This window comes from Anoplophora glabripennis, unplaced genomic scaffold (genome assembly GCF_000390285.2).
Source record: "Anoplophora glabripennis isolate ALB-LARVAE unplaced genomic scaffold, Agla_2.0 scaffold663, whole genome shotgun sequence".
Lineage (NCBI taxonomy): Eukaryota > Metazoa > Arthropoda > Insecta > Coleoptera > Cerambycidae > Anoplophora > Anoplophora glabripennis.
The window spans coordinates 199232-220834 of NW_019416753.1; the positions used below are offsets into that span (position 1 = coordinate 199232).

General features: G+C 32.6%; 1 protein-coding gene across 1 annotated transcript; it reads left to right on the plus strand.

Annotated features, from left to right (window-relative positions):
* The first annotated feature begins 868 nt into the window (after positions 1 to 868).
* LOC108913118 (peptidoglycan-recognition protein LF-like) lies at positions 869 to 20362 on the plus strand. The gene is made up of 3 exons (XM_018718596.1): positions 869 to 984; positions 11649 to 12369; positions 19717 to 20362. Exons 2-3 carry the CDS (start codon positions 11718 to 11720, stop codon positions 20244 to 20246), a joined length of 1182 nt encoding a protein of 393 aa, XP_018574112.1. The 5' UTR covers positions 869 to 984; positions 11649 to 11717; the 3' UTR covers positions 20247 to 20362.
* The last annotated feature ends 1241 nt before the right edge of the window (positions 20363 to 21603 follow it).

A 21603-nucleotide genomic window follows, 5' to 3' on the forward strand; every position in this document is an offset into this window, starting at 1 on the left:
AGTAAAAAAATTAGATGCGTCATCGTTCACTAAAGGGGTAATTGCGAAAATTTGTAAAAATAAAGTAGGCGGATGTCATAACAAATAAATTGTTATTTATCATATTAATAAATTGACATTTTCTGTCAATAAGCTGGTAGTTTAATAATAACATTAAGAATAATTTGCTATTAATTAATTAATGAAAAATTATTATTTGGCTCTACATTCATTGGTACCATTTTTGCTACTTCATTTAAAAACACCCTGTATAACGCCCGCTCATTATGCAATAGGGCATAATGTGTATATTTACGGTAACCGTTTCCAAGGCAAATAAACAACAGAGAAGTGAATATTTATGTAACAACCTTTTTTAGTATCTCAATATGGTTCCCTTGAAGTTTGCATGTTCCCCTAGGAACACCCTGCACAAAAGGAAGATAAATAAATACCCAAAGAATATTCACTTCTAAAATATACGTTTAGCTTACCTGGGATACTGGTTGTCATATATTATATACAAGCATATTTACGAAGTTTCTCCTATCGCACCTGATGGCGTATTACCTGCTTCCGTGTATGTTTAATTATTTTTTCCGTGTTTACAAATTTCTATGAGTGTACTATTACAAAAAAATGATTTTAAATGTTGATGTTTCAAATTGCAAAACTCTATCTCTCTTAAAACATTTAAAATGAATTCCCCATCACTAATAATTGTTAATATGAATCAAATTAATATAATATATAACTAAGTTTTATAGTTGTTTAACATAATATTATCTACAGTTCCCGTTGTGTTTTCTGAATACAACGATTACGTCATTTTCTGATAAACGACAGGTCTGTAACAGTCAAGGAATCCCCAGTCTCTTAATGCAAAATATCGACGTTGAAACTGTTGCTTTTATTGTATAATAGTGCGGTGTAGTGTATCCAGTGGAGAGAAGAGAACTGTTAGGCATATTCTAACTCTTGACTCAACGGCTCCTATCTAATAAGGTAATTAATATTAATTAAAACAGGATTTAAACAATTTATTGAAGAGGTACATTTGTAAAGCTTGTGAGAGAGTGAATGTAATAAGCTAATAAGTCAATTAAAGAACTATTATTCATCAGCACCATATTTAGTTATTTTAGATATTTAATTATACATATTTGTTATTATCTATGATACAAGTGTTTTTTATAGTGACGAAATTTTTCTGTTCAATATTTATCTTTTTTTCCGATGGGCCACGGAACGAGAGAAACTAAACCTTTCACTTCTCGAATTTAATAATCAAATCTGCTCAAGAACTCTTAAATGAATAATTACGACTTACATAAAGTTAAAAAGAATTAAAAATCATAAGTACAATATAAGCATCATTGTAAGTCAATTCATTCATATTAAAAAGAAGCAATACAAATATAATTTTTTTGATATTTATAATGGATATGAATTTAATTAAAAATATATCAGAATATGAACATAGCAGAAGCATTTTGGCGTTTTTAAGAAAAACAAATATTGTTTGCCTTTTCTCCCTCTAAGATAGTAATTTCGTAGAGTTTAATCAAATCCTTTCATTTTGATACATTAAGGATGTGCCTTTTATAAAATGAAAACGCAACAAAAACCTGTAGGCAGAAAAAATAATACGTACGACACTGCAAGAGGTGAGGTTTATTTTAGATATTTAGTGAGAATTTTATGTTCGTAAATATTGTTTTATAGGAAAAGCAAATTATTAGTAATTAACTTTCTTATTTTTAAATATATATATTAGTCCAGTCGATGGGGGTCACAGAAACAAGTAACTAGCAAAATGGCAGATTAATGTAAGGAAAAGTTCATTGGTGTATCGATTTCCCAAAGCCCAAAAAAATTTTGAAAAATATTTTGATTTTTGAAATTCTTTAATATTTCGACTGGGATGAAGATGGAGTAAAATAAAATATACCACCTTATACAGGAAGTTTTTTGCAACAAAAAAGATAACTTTGTTTATATCTCCGGAATCTATTACCCGATCTCAATAAAATTTGGTATAGATAATTTATAACAGTAGGCCTTACGTTCCCTAAGATATGAGCTCTAAAGGTACAACCAATGGTGTACAACTGGGCACGGGTCATCTCCTTTTTTATAAAACCACTGCATTTTTTACAAGTTATTGTAACGGATTTATATTCTACTGCACAAAATACGTAAAAAAGGTAACTTTAATTTTTTCCCTAAGATACGCCGTTTTCAAGTTATTCATACCAATACAATCTCCTTGTGCAGACAGTCCAAAATATTTCGAAAATCAAAATGTTTTTAAACATTTTTTTGGATTTTGGGATATTGATATCCCAGTGAACTTTTTTTATGTTAATTTGCACACTCTGAAGAACTTGTAAAAAATCGGCCATATTGCTAATTACTTGTGCGTTTGGTGAAAAATTACCACCGACTGGATTATAACTCAGCTAGAGGAACGCTACTTAATTTAATTCACATAAATAATTTTTTGAAACTTTCTGCTTGCAGTATTTCACATTACTACTCGGCTTCTACTTTTAGAAGATATATGTAACTAATACAATCCTTTTTTGTATATTGCTATTATTTACTTTACCTATTAAAATAAAATATATTTCAGGAAAAATCTATCTGATAGATTTATTTTTAGTATCTGATAGTTTTATAAATTTTATGGAATCGACCAGTTTCGTTTAATTAATATTCTTTTTTATTTGTTTTTGATAGTAATATGGAACTATTTCATTATTTTGTTACTTTAATTGAAATTTGATTTATTGAAGTACTTAATATACAAATTTCACTTTTCATGGAATTATTTTTTTTACATCACTAACAAAATCTTAGAAAAAACCGAACTAAATAAAACCAACTATGCTCCGATTTTGCTTAAAACAGGAGACACATTTTTTCATTTAATCTATTCTTTAGTCAGTATAAAAATTCTCCCAAAGTCCTAAAATATATATTCGAATGTCCTATTAAATCCTTTAAACAAACTAAATCCCCAAAGAGCCTCATGGAAACCTTGCTCTTGTTAATTTTTAAAATAACCTCATTTGTTATATGTACTAACAAATACAAACGCAAATATTTAAAATATAAACTTTGATAATAAAGAAACAACAAAATATGATAACCTTACTAATTATCAACTAAATTTATAAAAAGTGTATAATTTTGCCGAAATGTATTTCATTTTTCTCTTAAGCGATATAGCTTGTTTATTATTGGAAACAGAATAGGAAAACAACGTCATATCACTAAGGCGAAATAAGCGGATCTAAATATTATCGCGCGCATTTTGGCCCTACTTTGTACCCTTCTTTTCTGCAAGGGTAGAATAGTAAATGTGCCTTGAATAAATGAAGTAGACAAAGAAAAGTACAAAGTTTATTAACATTAATATTTGATATATAATTATATAATTTGATATAATTTGCTTTAAATTAATAACAAAAATTATTTAAAACCGTCTTTAAAAACGAGAGCACAATTTGAGAAGGAACCTTTAACAGTAACACCACAAAAACTATCTTCTTTGCCATCGAATAAATGTTGTTCATTTTCCATCACAATCAATTCAGAAAAATTGTCATCAGTAGTTCTTTCGACTTGCTATTAACGAAGATATTTTGTTCTTGGACTTTATGGTATCTTCTACATATCCTAATGCTACAGTATCACTCTTCCATTTTCCATGTCTTTTCAATGATATCATACCTGCACCTGTATCTACGAGAAGAGTTGCCGATGTACGATGCAAACATGTTCATTTTAGCATAGACGAGATATTTTGCAATCCTGGATGGTATGCTACCGAAGGTATTTTTGCCTACTAGTTACGCAGTACATCGACCATTCCGGATGTCAGAAAAAAACGCCGTTCTTTAATTTCTTTAGGTCGCAAAGATATATACTGTCGATACAATTGGAGAGCGTGCATTTCATTTCCTTCTACAAGTAAAAGATTTTGGTACTACAGTTTTTGTATCGTTAACTTTTACTATAACAACGATTCCTTTGTCATGTACATCATCTATCGAGAGCTGTACCAACTCATCTCTTCTTAGTCCTCCAAAACACCCATTTTTCCAAAATATATATATATATATATATATAACATAATGCTTCTCTAATAAATTTCAAAATATCTTCTCTTGTCAATATCTTAGATTTTTTTGGAATATATCCTTCGATATCGATATTTACTACAATTAATGCTTTAATCGATAAGATTTTCCTATATTTACTTTTCTGCGCACTAATAATGTGGTCTTCAACATTGAATATCTTTTGTTTAGGGCTGAATGATTCTGACTAAAAGATATATAAAAAATATAAATTATCAAAAATTATAAATATCTCTTTAAAGTGATAAAATGTAAATACACAACACTTCTTGGAAATATCCCATTAATATAGTTTCACTAACAGCTGTCATTGAATTTCTGCTTGTCCAAATCCCAAAACGTTTATTAGGCCAGGAAATATAGAGTTGAACGCGACTTTTTGTTTCGACAAGCTCAATTTATCACTTTAGATGCTAAATACTATATACAATAACATGTAAGTTTCCACAGTCATAAAAATGGGGGGAAGATTGTTTACAGGGTGGTTAATTGTATAATTTTTACGTAAATTCACGTTTTTCACTTATAACTTTTTCCGTTCATTTCCACGAGAAAACAGTAAAATACTTTTTCTTTTCGTCTTCAAAAGACCTACACAACTATCCCTCGAGCGTCAAAAAATATTGATTAGATCAAAAGTTACAAACAGAAGAAATTTATTTATGACTTTTGAATTAAACAGTTATAAACTGCGTTATTATAACCAGAACGTTTTGACATTTCTTCCTCTCATTTCTTATCACTGTCTAATAACTCACACGAAATCTGGAATCGGTAAGTTGAATAGTTTACAAGTTAAGCCTTATAAACAAATTAACTAATTATTGGTCTAGACGATCCCGAGCATCTTCCACAATCGCACTGATTTTTTTCATGGTAGATTTCATAATAATACATTGAAATCTATCATTTTTTTTTAAATTTCAAATTTGCAACCTGGAATTTTTTTTAACTTTTAGCCTTAGTTGCAAAATGAAATATACGACACACGAGCATATACAGGGTGATTCATTAATAATGGGACAGAGCTTAAGGGCATGTTGCTGACCTCAAAATAAAGCGATTAAGCCAAATATGCCTTATCCGAATGTTGCTCCTTTTCGATCTACAGGGTGTTAAAGTTGAAAAAATATTTTCGATTTTTTTAAATATCTTGAGCATCTTTGAACGGATTGTCTTGAAAGTTTGTACACCTATGTTTTCTGAGGTGGTAATTACGGAAATGGTAACTATTTTGCAATCACATCTAGGATGCGCTAGTTGTAGTGTTCCGTCGGAGTAAACATATGTCAAACTTTTTTGTCCTTCAAAAATCTGAATTTCCAATAAGAAATTATTAAACTACGTTCAATTCTAAATAAAAAAGATATACCTGTTAAAAATCGATAAACTTAACCGTCTTCGAAATAAGAACGATTTACTATTTCTTTACAAAGCTATTTGTTTAAACGTACGCCTTTAAATAAGATGACTTAAATGAAGTAGGCCGCTGTCAATGAAATGTCATGTATTATTTATGTCAATTCTAAGCAACTTATAAATACTAGACAGTTTAGTTCTTCTTCGTTTGTGATTTTTTTCATTAAAATGCCGCGTCATAATGATTATTCGTTTGTTGAAATGAGAAACATGGTATGTATGTATGTCCAAGAAAATTATTGTGGTCGTCATGCAGCGAGGTACTTGGAGTTATATCCGAATAACAGACAACCTAACCACAAGCTTTTCAAGACGTTGTACGACAGATTAGGAGAAACACCCTGTAGATCGAAAAGGAGCAACATTCGGATAAGGCATATTTGGCTTAATCGCTCTATTTTGAGGTCAGCAACATGCCCTTAAGCTCTGTCCCATTATTAATGAATCACCCTGTATATTATTACATATTTGGAAAGTTTGTGAAAAACTACGTTGAAACCAGTACCTATAGCAAGTTTTAAAAAGTTATAGCAGAACATTAATTTAAAAATATAACTTTGTGATGACGTAGCTCCATTAATATTGAAGTTGCACTATTATTTTAATGGGTAGAATCCATGGGCGGCTGGTGCGGGGAAGTTCTGAGCGCCTTTAGAAATTTTCATAGTTAAAAAATTTAATTTAAAATTTAGTTTACAACGTTATCTAGGTAATTAAATAGATTAGTCTTATTAAACACATTAAAAAGGAATACGTGCGCTCCTCGTAGCTCGCTCCTAAATCTGTAGTGTTTACAGCGGTGGCCATGGTTAGCGTCGGGCAGCCGTGCAAGATGGAGTGGGGAGTAGTGCATTATTACTATGCAGTTTGGGCTCTGTTTAGTCTGCCGTATCTGTTCATGTGCGGTCTAAAATTTTGTTACCTACGCATTGTTTCTTGTGTGTTTTTTTAAAAGATTGTAAAGATAGACTAACAGGACTTACAATGCTAACTACTGAAAAATTAATGGTGCCAGAGATACCAAACTTTAATGAAAAAGTAACTGAAAAGTTTTATTTTGGATAAAAGCAGAAAAATTAATAAAAAATAATTTTGAGTACGTTTGCCTTATACGAGTATTTCAGTAGTACTTAAAATAAAACTACCCAACCATATTTGATTTTTTTTCAGTACTTTGTACCTAAATTTTTCCTCCTTCTATAGCTCGCTGTGTAAAATCAATAAAGATATGGATTTTCTATGCTTCTATTTTAATAAATTATCAGATAATAATGTCCATTTTTTTTATTGATCCCAAATTTACAGGGAAAGTACTAAGATTAAAAATAAAATAAATATTTGTATAACGTGTAAATCTTATATACAGGGTGGTCCAGATTTTAATAGACAAACTTCGGGAAACTATTAAACAACAAATATTAACATCACTTTGCTCTATGAACATAGGCGCAGAAAGCCACCGTTTATGAGATACAGGGCGTTGAAATTAACAAATATAAGACAATTTTTTTAAATATCTGGAAAACGGCTTTATCAAATGTATCCAAATTTGGTACACATTTTTTTTCAAATATTTCCCCTAGTTTTGTATACACACAGTCCAAATTCAAATACCAGGGGCGGAGAAACAAGGATGCCGTTTTCTTATATAAAGTAAAACTTCTACGCCACTGAATTAATTGGTAATATGAATACATTTTATAATCATCATCATCGCCGTGGTGTGTGTCCGTGTATACGCGTTGTTCGTTGGCTCTCTACGATTTGCCAGTTATTTTGCCACTTGTAAGTTTTATTTAATAATGTTGTCAACTGTACTGATTGATAAATCCTTGAGTTCAATTAAACACGAGTGTTTCTTTGCTCATTCAATTGTATTGGACTAATTCGCTGTCTTTTGTTGCCTCTGTAGGGAATGTGTAGGAATTCCACTATTTTACCGTATAGTTTTTGCTAGTACGGGATTTAACATATTTATACTCCTCTGTTTACACTTCTTACACTTTTTGTCCTTCCGTGGCCTACCTTGTTTGCCTGATTGTTAGTCACCTTGATCGGCCCCTAGGTGCGGAAACTTGGTATCCCTGTATTAATACATAACTACATATTTTTAATTATATATTGATTTGCTATTACTTATTTAATTGTTTGTAATGTCTTCTTGTTTAAATTGTAATACTGATATAAAATCTAATACTTCTTCGGTCATTCACTGCGATGCTTGCCAGGGACCTTTACATTTAAGATGTGTTGGGTTATCAGTGAGTGATGTTAAGCTCACTACTCACTAGATCTAAGTCAAAGGCTGTTAAAGTTGTCTGTAATACATGTAGTGTTAACCTTTCACAATTTAAGGATATTAAAAACCTTATTTCAACTTTGCAAAATGAGTTTACCGCGCGCTTAGATAGTTTAAAGGCTGATTTTGAGGCACAGTTAAATACGTTAAGGAGTACCATGGCTACTAATCAAGAGTTAAGTGCCCCATATGATTTTGAAGAGGCTGTAAATGAAGTTATGGAACGTCAAAAAAGAAAACAAAATTTAATTATCTTTGGTGCGGTTGAGTCTCGTTTAGACGATAATCGGAAAGAAATTGAACATGATTCTTCACTTGCTTTAAAAGTATTACAAGCTGTTGTGCCTGGTTATGTGGGCGATTCATTAAAGTTTCAACGTCTAGGCCGTCATACCTAGGATGGCAGCAGACCTATTAAGATCACTTCGTGACGAAAGGGAAGTATTGAATTTTATTAAGAAGTCTAGGAATCTGCGTACTTCGGTAAATTATAGAAATATCTTCATTTCGGCAGACAGAACTCCTCGTCAAGTCGAATACTACAAGCAACTTAAAAACGAATTAGAAATTCGTAGGAACAACGGCGAACCAAATATAATGATTCGTTATTTTAATCGTACCCCTAAAATCGTTTCTCATAATTTAAACTGATTTCGCTACCTAATTACAGACCCACGTTGTTTTACCAAAAGGTGAGTGGCTTGCGATCTAAGATTATTGACTTTTACAATGGTTTAGCTGAGAGCGACTTTGACTTTGTGGCTATAACGGAAACATAGTTAAATTTGGACATTAATAGCAGTGAACTTTCACCTGATAATTACATTGTCTTTCTAGGGAGTCTACAGGTTTATCAAGAGGAGGTGGTGTCCTAATCGCTATTAAAGATAGCTTTAATTGTACCAAAATTGATTTATCCCACGTTTTTAATATTGTTCCTGATATTGATGTCGTTGGTGTGAAGATTGGAAACTGCAATAATCCCAAATTATTATTGTTTGTTTTGTATATACCACCACATACCTCCACGCAAGACTTTGATTTATTTTTCGAGGCTCTTGACTCCTTACCATGTCTAAGAGACATTATTATTCGTAGGCGACTTCAATTCACCAAATTATTCCTTAGATCGGTATGATAGAAATTGTGTGAGAATTAATAATTTTAAAGAATTCCATGGTTTATTGCGGTATAACATAGTTAACAATAGTCATAATCATATATTGGATCTTGTTGATTCTAACTTTAGTTGCATTATAGATAGATCTGAATGTCCATTGCTTCTGGTTACGTTAGATATAACCGCTAGACTGTTGCATCCACATAATCAATTTCCCATGAACTTTTCCAGTACTTCGTATAATTTTAAAAAAGCAAACTTTCCTCTTTTGTATGAACTTATTTACAAAACGAATTGGTCACTTATATTGAATGTGGATAATGTTGAAAATATCTGTGCATTATTTTATGACAGATTATACAGCCTCTTTGATATTGCTGTGCCAAGGTATACGTCCTCAACCCATTATCATCGATATCATTATCCTCCTTGGTTCACAGGGGAAGTTATTAGATCCATTCGAGCAAAAGCAGCTGCATATACTAGATACAAAAAACGCAAAACAGTCGATCTTCTCAATTTATTTAAATTTCATCGCTCCAAATCTAAGCGTTTAATTAACGAAGCGTATAGAAATTTCATTAATTAATCAGAGAGAGCATTATTAATTCCAATTCCAAAAAATTTTGGAACTTCGTTCAAAGGAGACAAGGAAAAAAACTTACATTTGTCCTATACCGAAAAAGGGAAATCACAGTGACGTATCCAATTATAGAGGCATTTCTTTATTGAGCAATTTCTCTAAGGTATTTGAAACTTTACTGTATGGTAAACTGTACTCTTTCGCTAGGCAGCTTATTTCGCCACGGCAACATGGTTTTATGCAAAAGAAGTCTACAACATCTAATTTAGCTGTTTTAACTCAATACTTTTCTGAGGTTTTGGATAATAGAGGATAGGTGGACGTTGTCTACAGTGACTTCCAAAAAGCTTTTGATCAGATAGACCACAATATACTCCTCGTCAAACTGGGAAGTTTTGGATTTTCCGAGGCCCTGATTAAACTGTTTGCTTCTTACTTAAATGATAGATATTTTATGGTTAGGTATCAAAAATTCACCTCAGAATCATTTTCTCCAACATCAGGCGTTCCTCAAGGCTCAAATTTGGGTCCCATATTATTTTTATTTTTTATTAACGATCTTCCAGATGTTATCACTTGTGAACATTTGTTATTTGCGGATGATTTTAAACCATATTCTGAAATCAAATCTCTTTCAGCTTATATTCGCCTTCAAGAATGTATCAATCAAATGACTTCATGGTGTGAAATAAATCGTCTGAAACTTAATACAATATCTAAATGCCATGTAATGACTTACACTCGCAACACTAACTTTCCCATTTATAACTACTCCATTGGTGATAGTATTGTTGGTAGAATAGAAGTATTCAAGGATTTGGGTATATACTTTGACAGTAAACTTACTTTTATTGATCGTATCAATAGTATTGTTTCTGGTGCCTTTAAATCGTATGGCTTTATTTATCGTAACTGCCGGGATTTTTCCAGTACAAACACTTCCAAAACCCTGTTTTGTGCTCTTGTGAGATCTAAACTGGAATATGGCTCGATGATATGGTATCCAATTTATCAAGTTCATGGTCAGCGGTTGGAATCAGTTCAGAGACAGTTTCTAAAATTTTTATCTTATTTGCAAGATGGGTCTTATCCTCCCAGAGGTTTTTCCCAGAATCAATTGCTTACCAGATTTAATTTTGATTCACTGGAAACCAGACGTAATATTATGTTGATTCGATTTCTGTACAACTTCTTAAATAACAATATTGATTGTTCTGAACTTAAAAAATTAATTTTACTTATAGGTACATTCATCACAAATTATTGTACTTTTGTTATATTTTCTTACTTCTGTAATTGGATTTCTTCCGGTTGGAATAATAAAGATTATTATTATTATTGTTATTATTATTATGGTTTGAAACATTCCGGATGAAAAAACATTCTTTTATTTTTATGGAAAAGTGAATGGTTTACGAGTTATGAGACATATTATTCAAGTAAACAAAGCGTTGAAATCGGGAAAATAAAACAAATTTGTGTGATCCAGATTTTAATAGACAAACTTCTGAAAAATTTTAAATAATAAAAATTAACATCACTTTGCTCAATGAAGATCGGCGCAGAAAGCTATCGTTTATGAGATACAGGGCGTTGAAATTAACAAAAATAAAATAATTATTTTAAATATCTGGAAAACCGCATCATTATATGTCACATAACTCGTAAACCATTCACTTTTCGACAAAAATAAAAGTGTGTTTTTTCATCCGGAATGTTTCAGACCGTTGTAAAATGTATTCATATTACCAATTAATTCAGTGGCATAAAAGTTTTACTTTAAATAAGGAAACAATATCATTGTTTCTCCGCCACTGGTTTTTGAATTTGGACTATGTGCATACAGAACTAGAAGAAATATTTGAAAAAAAGTTTGTACCAAATATGGATGGAAATGGATAAATATGATGAAGCGATTTTCCAAATATTTAAAATAAATTTTTTTATTTTTGTATCTCATAAACGGTGGCTTTCTGCACCTATGTCCATAGAGCAAAGTGATGTTAATTTTTGTTGTTTAGTACTTTCCCGAAGTTTGTCTATTAAAATCTGGACCACCCTGTATTTTGGTAAATTTTGAATTTTTTCATTTATTTCTAGATTAGCAGAAACAGAGAAAATCAGGACAAAGGAAAAAACTTTAAAAAATTCAGTAGACAAAAAGAAAATATGAATAAGGCAGTATTTGTATCGATCTCATTGTCTTTACTGTCGCTGACGATGGGCATCACCATTCTTATACTGCTTTACACAAATAATGCGTCCAGTGAAAATTGTACCCCAGCTGAGAACAATGACAGTTATTACAATAATAAATACAAAAAAAGGCACCAAGTATTTGATAAAACGCTTTGGAATCTAATGCCTCGATTGAGTTACGAACTTACGAATATGACATCACCTGCAGAAGTGGTTATAATAAAGCAAACTGGAGGAGGGCAATGCTTCTCGATTGAAGTGTGCGTTGGAAAGGTACGGTCTATTCAAAGTAAAAGCATCAGTAACGGACTTTCAGATATAAGGTATAATTTTTTAATTGGTGGAGATGGAAACATATACGTCGGCAGTGGTTGGGACGTACAATCAGATCAGATGCCCAATGCGATTGATATAGCTTTTATAGGAAGTTATAGCTTCGATGTCCTGACTGATTCCATGATCGATGCGGCACAATATTTGTTAAAGGTTGGACTTAGGCAGAATAAACTGACGGAAGAATATATACTTGTCGCCCACAATCAAACTATGAGTACAGAAAGTCCGGGGAGTAATGTCTATAAAGAAATAATTAAATGGTTGCATTATGATGGGCGTTTGACTGGTAAAAATTTGGTTTATAATTTATGATAATTCTAACCAATTTATTATATCCATTACTTTTTTATACTACCATTGTTAAGCAGTTTCCTGTGAATAACACCAGTCCTACAAAATGCATGCTGCCCTATAACAGAGTGGCTTCTGTGGCTTTATCGTATACTTATAATATCACAAGCGACTATTGTCACTATTGTATTAGTCCAGTTGGCAGAGGCCGAAAAGTTACTGTTGGTGACATTTTCTTGATAACTCGGAAATAACTACACAGGCCTACTTTAAATGATGAGTACAATAACAGGCTAATTTGCTGACAAAGTATTTTATCAGGAAAAAAAGTTATTAACAATTTAATCGTGAAAAAAAATTTTTTTAGTAGTTTTCTTTAAATAACTCGGCGGGATGACTTTGTACGAAAAAATGCTTAGGAAATGATTTTATTTGTAATAAAAATAGCTACAAAATGGCGGTGGTCCGATTACGAAATTTGCAATAACAAAGCCGTGAGATTGAAAAAACATTATAAAACGTCAATTTCTTAAAGTTGCTGTAAAAATGACAATTATAAACAAAAAGTGATAAAACTTTTGAAAACTATAGTTCAATATATATACAACAATGACGCTAAAGCCGAAAATCAGGAGAGCAAAACTTTTTGTTCTATGAGGTGTTATACATTCATCGGCATCTGAAACTCGAAACTTTACCAAATTTGTTCGAAGCTGTGCTGACACTTGAAATTTGGTACACACATAGTGTAAATATGCAGAAACCAAATGCAATTTGCAAAATTCAATTATCTTTGCTGCTTTAGTAAGGTTTTATACGTCACCCTAGTTTTATACGTTACCGTTTTTTTTTTTAATTTTTGGAAAAATATATATGTATATTTATAAAATATTCCATCACGGTAGATTAACCAGCACAATTACCCTCAATTAAAAAAATTATAATTTTCATCGTTTAGATCCTAAGCTACTTAACATTTTGCGCCTGTTAGCCGTAGTCGTACATTATTCAACATATCAACATAAAACAAAATCGTACGTATGGAGTAAACCTTTAACCTTTCATTTTCGAGCGCGAGTTCCGCTCTTCGGCGCTTGTATACTATTAGAAATATCCAACAGTAAATTTAAACAATTGTTTACTTAAAGTTAAAGGTTTACCCCACACGTACGTTTTTGTTTTATGTTGATATGTTGAATAATGTACGAGTATGGCTAACAGGCCCAAAATGTTAAGTAGCTTAGGATCTAAACGATGAAAATATTTTTGTTTTTAAATTGTAGGTAATTGTGTTGGCTAATCTACCGTAATAGAATATTTTATAAATATACATAAATATACGTCCAAAAATTAAAAAACGGTGACGTATAAAACTAGGGTGACGTATAAAACCTTACCAAAACTGCAAAAATTAAGATTCTTGAATTTTGCAAATTGCCTTTAGTTTCTGCATATTTACACTATGTGTGTACCAAATTTCAAATGTCAGCAAAGCTTCGAACAAATTTGGCAGAGTTTCGAGTTTCAGATGCCGATGAATGTATAATACCTCATAGAACAAAAAGTTTTGCTCTCTTGATTTTCGGCTTTAGTGTCATTATTATATATATATTGAACTATATTTTTCGAAAGTTTTATCACTTTTTGTTTATAATTGACATTTTTACAGCAACTTTAAAAAATTGAGGTTTTGTACCGTTTTTTCAATCTCACGGCTTTGTTTTTGCAAATTTCGTAATCGGACCACCGCCATTTTGTAGCTATTTCTATTACGAACAAAATCATGTCCTAAGCATTTTTTCGTACAAATTCATCCCGCTGAGTTATTTAAAGAAAACTACTAAAAAAAAAATTTCCACGATTAAATTGTTAATAACGTTTTTCCTGATAAAATACTTTGTCAGCAAATTAGCCTGTTATTGTACTCGTCATTTAAAGCAGGCCTGTGTAGTTATTTCTGAGTTATCAACCTTTACCAACTGGACTATATGTGTAATCTTTATTTCTTTTTTGCTTGGTTATAGTAAATAAATAATATCCAGGGTGTTAATGATAAGTTCTGCCACACACTTTTTGTCGCGTTTCTCTGCTAGTTATGGTTCGTTACACAAATATTGAATTAGCAGATATACATTTTACATATAGACAGACTATTCCAAATCGACGTTGTCCAACAAGAAGTACTTTTTCAAGCGATCACCGTCGAGCTCGTGAAACTGCATGTTTGTCGCTACCAAAACGTCGAAGAGAAAGACTTGTTCGTACAGTTCATTTGGAAGACAGAATTTTGGAATGAAAACCCATCTACCAGTACCAGACAGATATCAACAGATTTGGGTGTACCACATGTTACAATCTGGTACGTCTTACGTGAGCAGCAATTACGCCCATATCATGTCCAGCGAGTTCATGCATTAAATGAAAATGACTATCAACTGAGGATTGAATTTTGTCAGTGGCTTTTACAACAATGCGAAGGGCCCGATTTTCACTTATTAATATTATTTACCGATGAAGCGAAATTCACAAGAGAAACCATTTCGAATTGCCATAATAACCAATGGGCCAAGAACAGTTTTCTCTGAATGTTTGGGCAGGCATTGTGGGCGATTACTTGATTGGTCCCTACTTTTTGCCCAGAATCCTCGATGGTAGAACTTATCAAAGGTTCCTACAAGAAGAATTACCACCACTTCTAGAAGAAGTGCCATTGAGGTTACGTCAATTATTGTGGTATATGCATGATGGGGCGCCACATCATTACAGCCTTACCGTTAGACAGTTGCTGAATAAATAGTATCCTAATCACTGGATTGGTAGAGGGGGACCCATTGCTTGGCTGGCTCGTTCCCCCGATCTGAATCTCTTGAATTACTTTTTTTGGGGCTACCTCAAATCTATGATAGGTATATCGTACTCGAGTTCCCAATGTAGAAGTACTTCGACAGCGCATTGAAGAAGGTTTCGCAACCATACACAATACGGCTGGAATTATGAGGCGTGTAAGACGGTCAATGCGGAGACGCTGCGCAACATGCATTGCATCCCAAGGACAGCATTTTGAACATTTCTTGTAATGTTGTACAGTGTTTTGAAATCTCTCTATTAGGAATTGATTTATTGTTACACATTTAGCAATCAATAGAAAATGGTAAATAGCAACGTAGGTACTTAAGTATCTTCTTATTTGATTTCCCAATTATCTAAAGACCAGTAAATTTTACGAATACTTTATTGCCACAAATTGATTGTACATTTTAAAAACATTTAAAATTATTTAAAAAACCAGTGGCGTATAATTTTTTTTCAAAAAGGTCCCCTACTCCCCCAATAACTGAACCACTGGAGTGTATTTTGGATAGTTATCCATGAAAAAATGTCTTTACTAAAAAAACCTCATCCTCCAAATTTTATCACTAAATATTTTTTGCCAGTGAAGTTAAAGGAAAAAATATTTAACACCCTGTATTTCTGTAGGTAACCGTCATATCAAAAATTTTTATAGGGCAAAACTTGATTATGTTCATTGGTAGAATATGCCATTAAAGTTTGGCAAAACTTATCATTAACACCCTTTATAGATAGGTACATGAGTAGAGATGGGATACAGGGTTAGCTGTAGGCCGAGTTCTCTTTTACGTAATTCTATTCAAACAAAAAGAGACACAACCGTTGCCATCTTATAACTGCACTATTTACATTATAAGAATATACAGGGTATAGCTTTGAGTGGGGGTCATATTTTTACAGAGGCTTTCTTTGACCTTTAAAAACATGTATCAATAGTTTATTTTTTCAAATTCAGTCGTGAAATTTTAATTTTTTGTAATCCCTTTTTTGTAATTTTCTTAGCCCGTCGCTGGACATGCTAATTCACAGTATTTCAACATTCATTTCAGTAGCAATAGGTGCTTTTTTTATAGCTTACGTACGTAAGTTTGAGTGATTTTAAACCAAAAATGTTTGTAAACATATATCCGCAAAACGATGATTCGAGATACAGGATGTTGGGGTGTTTAAATATATAATTTTTTCTAAAATATCACTGAAGATGTTTCATATAAAATTACGAAACTTAGGTTAATGATTATACAATATAAAAAGTATATCAGTGACGGAAACACCGGAAATCACTCTTACTGAAAACTCTAAAAAGACGAAGCCACTGGATATTTTGAAAATTCGATCACTACATGTAATTTTTTGTAATGTGTACAGGAAAAAGTTACATTCCATTTTATTCGGAAAACGAACCGTGTTGGATTTATGACTTTCTTTAATTTTCATTAACGCTACCAAATACTCCACAGAATGTAAGATAGATCTAGAATCACTCGTTTCCCAAATCAATTTCATGGGATTTTTTTACTAGAAATACAATCAAATACAAACAAATCATGATAAGTAAGAAAATAGTGAAAATTTGCTTTTTGGTATGCTTAGTTTCTAGGACTTTTCTTCATTATTTTATATTTAAAATGGTAATATTTAAAATAAAAATCATTTAAACTTTTTCGCTAAATGGTTAGTTGTAAAGTTATGTCAGGTTTAATGAAATTTAATGAAAAAAAAAAAATTAAAACAAAATGATGTGTATATTTTTTCGTAGAAACAACATAAGAAGCTACAAGTAGTGACAAAATTTTCAAAACAGTCAGTGGCGTCGAATTCCCCAGGATTTCAGTGAAACTAACTTCCACTATATCCCGCACTTGTAAACGTTTTCCGAAATCAGTGGATTTTTACGTTTAATTAGAAAAATTATTACCCTAAGTGTCGTCCTTCGACATCAAACGTATTCAGAGATATTTGAGAAAAGACAATTTTTTTTATTTCAACATGCTGTACCTCGAAAACTATCGATTGTGGGCCCGCGCTATTATAATTTTTTACTTTAAAGGTGTCGTTTGTATGCACCATTTTTTGTTCACATTTTAGAAAAAAAAGAAATATGATTACATTTCTGATTTTACCAAAAAAAAGTAAATAATTTAAAAAATCTTTTCCTGCAAAGCCATAGTCTCTTATGATATTATTATAGTACAATAGTGGACATGATGGTTCCAAATAAATAAAAATGGTACAGTAGAAATATAGCATTTACTTTTATTTCAAAATATATCAAAATATGTTCAAGCTACAGCCATTACTTAACAACAGAGTGGTTTGAGCTATAACAGTATCTCTATCTCTTATAGGTAGCTCCTATATTGCATAACGAAAATGGCCCATCCCCTATCTACATTCTTAAAATGTCGCCGTTGCGTCGCTCGTTATAATTTTTGAGAGAATTTGGTAATATGTAGAAAGTTATTATTAAAAAATAGTTATTATGTGTAGTGGAGCTTTTAAAAGGAAACACATCCATTCGTATAAAACAGAATGGAACACAGGAAAAATAATATATTGGAGATATAGTATTTTATTGAATAAAAACGACTTTACGCATTAATGGTCAACTTGCAGTTTTACTTCTAAAATTAAATTAAATTAAAAAGATAAATCCGCAGTTTAAAGAAATTTCGCGTTTGGCTCGTACAGAACCCACAAGAGAAATGGCTGCAAATCTGTCAGTTATTACAAGCGTCTTGATTATTGATTTTATAATTTCATATTTATTATGTAACTCAAAGATCTTGAAAGCTTTAACCCAGTTTAATATTGATATTTTATTTTATTAAAAGAGGGTTAAGTAGTCTTAATTCATTAAAAGAAACTTATAATATTGAAAGTGTTTCTAATTGTAAGAACCAAAAATAATTTATCGAATATATCATGAAGGTTCGATAGATTAGAGAATAATTCTTCAGAATTCTCAAAATTTTCGTCACTCCAGTTCTTCGCGTTTTCGTATCTGTTGCTTTTGCGACAAGTTTTCTAAAATCTGTCGAATTGTTTTCCATTTAGGAACTCTCTCCTTGATACTATTGCTACATACATCAGAATCCATAACACAGCCCCACAAAATAAAAGATTGGATCTGGTATTCAGACCGATGTATGAGTCGTATCTGAGTTTTTGGGAAAATTCAAAAAACAGGTCAAAATTAGCAAAAAAACGTCATTTACGACCGACGAAAGTTATAAAAAGTCAAATTATTCTACCAGCTCACTAGACGAATGATTTTTCACTCGTTTAATTCCAATTTATCATCATAGAGTCAGACAAGCTGGTCCAATTTCATTCAAAAACAGAAAATAGATCAAAATACCATTTCCATGGCATAATTCGTGTTGCAGAGTTCTGGATCCATCTTTTTATCCACCCACCCATTTATGAATTCATACATCTTTCTATCCAGTCGTTCATGCATTAATATGCATATTTATCCATCCACCTGTACCACCTATAAAACCCATCCATCTACTTTTTGTGCTGAGAGATGAGGTAACAGCCTAGAAGACTGAGAATACAATAAAACTTGTAGAATACTCTACTTTCTAAACAAAAGAAAACGATACCTACAAATTCTTATTTTTGTTGCTATAACGTGTTCTCTTTACTTTAAAGGATCTATGCAAAGGGTTACGCTTTCGTTTAGTCCCTCTATTTTTCATTTCTCTTTTTAACAACCAACAAACATCGACCATCATGTTTTCATCCCATCTTCCTTGATATCGCTGTTCTATAACCTTCATATCCTGATGAAATCGTTCGCCTTGTTCTTCGCTATAATCTCCGAGATTTTCAGGAAACCAGATTTGGCCCATTGGGCCAAATCTGAAGGCAGGTTCGGATTCAGCGGAAAAAATACATTTAAATACATGAGTCTGAATACCAGATCCGATCCTTTTTTTGTGGGGCTGTGTAATTATTCAAACTTGTTATGATTTTGATTATACCACGTATTCTTTTGCATTTCAACTGCAACTTCAGCTGCATTGTATAAATACTGTTGTATCCCGAAAAAAGAAGCAGGATTTCATTTGAGAAAAAAGATTTTATTAATTAAAAAGTTGGTAAAGTTTTTACATGTTACTAAAGAGTAGACATCTCCAGTAAATATGAAAGAGGATACCAGACAGACGTCCTTGCGACTCGACTCGTTCTAAGAAAATTATATATCACGCTTTCGCATACCTGCAACCGAACGTGTTTGTTCAAATTTGGCAACTATTCTTTTCACTGTAGTTTCCTTCGGGGCGTTCGCTCTACCGAAAATCCCACGTAATTCGCCCACAGTCTCAGCTACACACTCTCCGTACCTGTAATGAATTCATCTGGTAACGTTGAGTAGTTACCAGATGAATAATTCAACTAATCATTTTGTAACCATTAATTCTCATATTGAATGTTATGCTGCGTTGTAAATAAGAGGATAAATATAATTGTATAATTTCAGGTTTCAATTCAACGATAAGCGAGAGATTCCGAATTGTTTCCCGACTGCAGTGGCTGGCACAGCCGCCCACTCACGAAGCAGATTTACTGAAAACGCCAGTTCCCTTAGTGATAATACACCATACATCCACTGAAAGTTGCATCTCTTTAGCTCAGTGTACATACCAAGTACGCCAGATACAGCAGTTCCACATGGAAAGCAACCAGTGGTGGGATATAGGCTACAGCTTTCTGGTCGGCGGAGATGGCGCTGTTTATGAAGGGCGAGGATGGAAATACGAAGGCGCCCACACTTTCGGATACAACTACAAAAGCATAGGTGTGGCGTTCGTGGGAACTTTTAATTCTGAAAAACCTCCGAAGAATCAAATCGCCGCTTTTAAAAAACTAGTTGGTAAAGGTGTCGAGTTGGGGTATCTCGAGAAGGACTATAAAATTTTAGGAGCTCGACAACTATACGGCACCGAGAGTCCTGGAACCGCACTTCAAAAAGAAATTGAAACTTGGCCTCACTGGGCTAATCAATCATAGGAAAGACTCTCGAACCCGCATCTCCTGTGTATTATATATTCTCGTATATACAAGGTGTCTCACGGTGGCGGCCCATTAGAATTATTTCAGAGACTACTTCGATTTGAATTTTGAAAATTTGGGATACCGGGTTTTCGGGCATGCCCTTATCTAAAATAATGGCGTCCACGGACCACTTCCGGTTATACCGGAAATCGCTATCAACTTTCTTATTTTAAATGGAACAACCTATATATTATTGCAATTTTGGATTCTACGTGTTATTTTAGGTAGACTTTTATGAAGGTTCCCTATTCCTAAAATTAACCGTTTTCTAGATATTTAATTTAGAGAAACAGTGACTAGCTTCAAACCATGTGTATTTTATAGTAAGAAAGATAAAGCAGAATATTTATAGAGGGGATAGCTAGATCCCTAAGGTTCCCATCTATACTTTCAAAGTGGCTTAATTGCATATAGGATGCTAGAAATTTAATGCTAAGCACTTGTGGATTCTAGAGATAACACCATCAGTCACCGCTTTTGCTATTTCAGCTGCAGGCAACTCATGGAACGCTCTTCGTATTCGACCAATCAAATCGCCTTTTGAAGCAACGGATGCAGAATAAACTTTTTGGTTTATTACTCCCCAAATATAAAAATCTAATGGAGTGAGGTCGGGAGACCTCACTGGCCAATTCCACGGTCCTAGGCGTCTCATCCATCTATCTTTAAACATTTCAGTCAGCTGTCGATCGATTTGATTGTGACAGTGAGGTGGGGCCCCGTTTAATTGATACCAACACTTCCTTAGTTGGTCTAAAGGTATATCATCTAGAAAATCTGCCACAACTGTTTGCAAAATATTAATATATCTGTCGGCATTTAAATTTTCTTCGTAGATATGGTAAGAAAGGTTATCTTTAATTAGACAAAAACATTTACTCTAAATTTATTTTGAAAGTTTCTTTCCCGGATAACATGAGGATTTTCAGATGACCACAAATGAGTATTTTGTCTGTTAAAAATACCTTCTCTCGTAAATTTTGACTCGTCTGTCCATATAATATGTTGCAAAAATTGTGGATCTTCTTGGTATTAACATCGTTTCACAGAATTGTACATGTTGCACGGCGTCACCCGGATGAAGAGCAGAAAGTAGCTTAAATTTGTATGGTTGCATATCATTAGTTTTTAGCATCATGTTTTTAGCTCGTGAAATGCCTCATACTCTGCGGCACGAGTTGAGGATTCTGGATGAACATTAAGATAGGCTAGTACATTTATTACATTATTTTCCTTTGAAGTTATTGGTTTTGGTAAAATTCTTTCTGCACAAATTCGACCATACTCTAGTTGATTTGCTAAAATTCTTCTC

Excerpts from the sequence above, each read along its gene's own strand:
- LOC108913118 (XM_018718596.1), top strand. The coding sequence starts at position 11,718 with ATGAATAAGGCAGTATTTGTATCGATCTCATTGTCTTTACTGTCGCTG. Across the intron at positions 12,370-19,716 it reads TTATGATGGGCGTTTGACTG|GTTTCAATTCAACGATAAGC; the intron begins GTAAAAATTTGG and ends GTATAATTTCAG.